Source organism: Plasmodium cynomolgi, chromosome 7, assembly GCF_000321355.1.
Source record: "Plasmodium cynomolgi strain B DNA, chromosome 7, whole genome shotgun sequence".
Taxonomy (NCBI): domain Eukaryota; phylum Apicomplexa; class Aconoidasida; order Haemosporida; family Plasmodiidae; genus Plasmodium; species Plasmodium cynomolgi.
The window spans coordinates 849581-851928 of record NC_020400.1 but is presented as its reverse complement, the minus strand read 5'-3'; the positions used below and the strand labels follow the sequence as shown (position 1 = coordinate 851928).

General features: G+C 45.3%; 1 protein-coding gene across 1 annotated transcript; it reads right to left on the bottom strand.

Moving 5' to 3' along the window:
- Nucleotides 1-24: 24 nt before the first annotated feature.
- On the bottom strand, nucleotides 25-1876 carry PCYB_072890 (hypothetical protein; the record flags this gene model as incomplete). Its single annotated transcript, XM_004221686.1, has 2 exons — nucleotides 25-1276; nucleotides 1551-1876. 2 exons carry the CDS (start codon nucleotides 1874-1876, stop codon nucleotides 25-27), a joined length of 1578 nt encoding a protein of 525 aa, XP_004221734.1.
- Between the last annotated feature and the right edge of the window lie 472 nt (nucleotides 1877-2348).

Below are 2348 nucleotides of genomic sequence, written 5' to 3'. Positions count from 1 at the left end.
TACCGCGGAGCACGCGCTAGCCCGCTACACCGTTATGTGCTCAGGCGGCCAACTGCGAAACTTGACCCGCTTATGCTTCAAGTGCAGCAAATCGGAATCGAAGTACTTCTCCTGATAAAGCTCCCCCTGTTGTTGTTGTTGCTTCTCCCCACCGTGCCCCGTTTGAAACACCTCCAAAACACGGACGAGTTGCGATTCCTTCTGTTCCTCTGTCAGTGTATCCCAAAAGCACTTATGAATATTAACCACGTTAAAGTTGAGCTTTTTAAAAATGCGATTTTTTAATGATATGGTACCACTCACCAATGGTCTGTTAAAACCAATGGGATGGAAATAGTCATACTCGATGCATAAATTTAAAGGCTTATAAAAATGAGAAGCAAAAAAACAATGCTGTTCATCTATCTTCCGCCCAACAGATAAATTAATAAAGAAATTTTTTAATTGTAATTTTTGTATAATGCTCTCCATTTCGAGTTGCATTTTTTCTGACCCCTGATTCTGAGCAGTTATTAATATATTATCTAGCCATTTTAGGTGTAAATATTCTTGAATGAAAAAAGGGACGCTCTCCTTTATCATCCTTTCATTCCTCGGCTTCTCCACATCACAGCAGTAGAGAGTCATATAAAGGTAGTATTGAATCCACCCACTTTCTGCAATATTTTCCCTAGTTAATCCTTCACAAGCATTTTTTAAAATTTCTGGCAAAAAACTGGTAGATATTTCCCCCCTGCCTTCATCCTTAAAAGGAAATACATACATATTATTTATGACGAGAACATAGGCTAACAATGACCAACAGAAATTAGTCATGTCCCCTTTCTCTTCCTCTCTCCTGTCGTATATCCTGTTCAGTATTTTTTCTATTAAGTTGTAACTTCGAGAGAGATTATCGTAGGAACCAAATTGTACGTCCTGGTTTGTTAGTCCTAGGTAGGTTAGACAGAAACTTATCATAGATAGTGTTGGGACTCGGAACTTATGCAGATCAATTTCTATCAGTTCCAATATAGTTGGGAGGAGATAATAGCACCTGTAGTCTAGACAACACATTGCGTATAGCAGTCTTGGGCAGTGTCTCGATTTGATTTTTTCCTTCCTTTCGATCAAATCGTACACCAAGAATTTGAATAACTTCAGCTCGTGAATGGCTTGCTTATCCTTCACACTCCAGAAGGAGTTAAATCCAAACACGTTGGCTAGTTGGCAGAAACACCTGACTAGCCAGTTGTAGTTCGGGTAATCCTCCTTCTCGATGTAGTCCTTGTACAGCCTGCCGGGGTGGAAGGAGAATGAAGAAAGGAGAAAGGGGAATGAAGAAAGATGGAAGATGCAAGATGCAAAATGAAAGGCGAAAGATGAAAGGCGAAAGGTGAAAGATGCAAAATGAATGGCGAAAGATGAACGAAGAATGAAGCGGGGATATACTACGCCTGCGTTCGCCACTTTCATTTATTGCGCGCCTGGGTGGGAAGATCCCAAATGCGCACTTATAAATATTCAGGCGGGGGAGAGAGGGGGAGAACCCATAAGGGCAGTCCTACCACCCCTCCTCTTTTCTCAGACACCACATAACGCACCGCAGTATCGACCGTGGGTTCGAGTAGCACTTATCCAGCTTTTCAAAATACGAAGACACGAAATTCTCCGGGGGCACAAAATCGAAGAGGTCGATTTTTTTTTTCTTCATTTTGTCATAGTATTCTTTGGTTAGGAAGGAGTTCTTGATGAGGGACTCCGTTGCGATGCTTTGTCTCCTCCGGTGGAACGGTCCGTCGCCCGCTTCGCGCAAGAAGCGACACGTGTGCAAAGGGAAAACACTGCGCAACGTCCAAGCAGTGCTTATCGCTTTCTTCACCATTTGCGTGTTCATGTTTGGGCAGATGGTATCCGAGCGGGGGACGGTGTCCTCGTGCAGGCTTATACACCCAAGGGGGCCTTACTTATGTAGCTGTTCACTCGCGCGCAGGCAGCAGCTACGCGAATGCAACACGTACGCAGCACACCAGGTAAGCAGCACTCCACATATGTAGCACACCGCGTATGTAGCACTCCCCGTATGCAGCACTCCCCGTATGTAGCACTCCCCGTATGTGGCACACCTTGGGCCATTTTCCTTGCTCGTCCAAATGACTCACCTACAGAGGAGGTACAACCCGTGCATGCATTAGGAGTGCTTACCGCCTAGCGATACGTGAACATACGCGAGTGATTACGCCACAGGGCCATTTCCCCCTCGCCCCCGGTGCCACGCAAAGGGCTACCGTTTTGAGAAGCTCAACTAATTGGCGGCAGCCGGGATGGGAAGGCATAGCCTAATAGAGGTGCCAACATGTGTGAAAAGA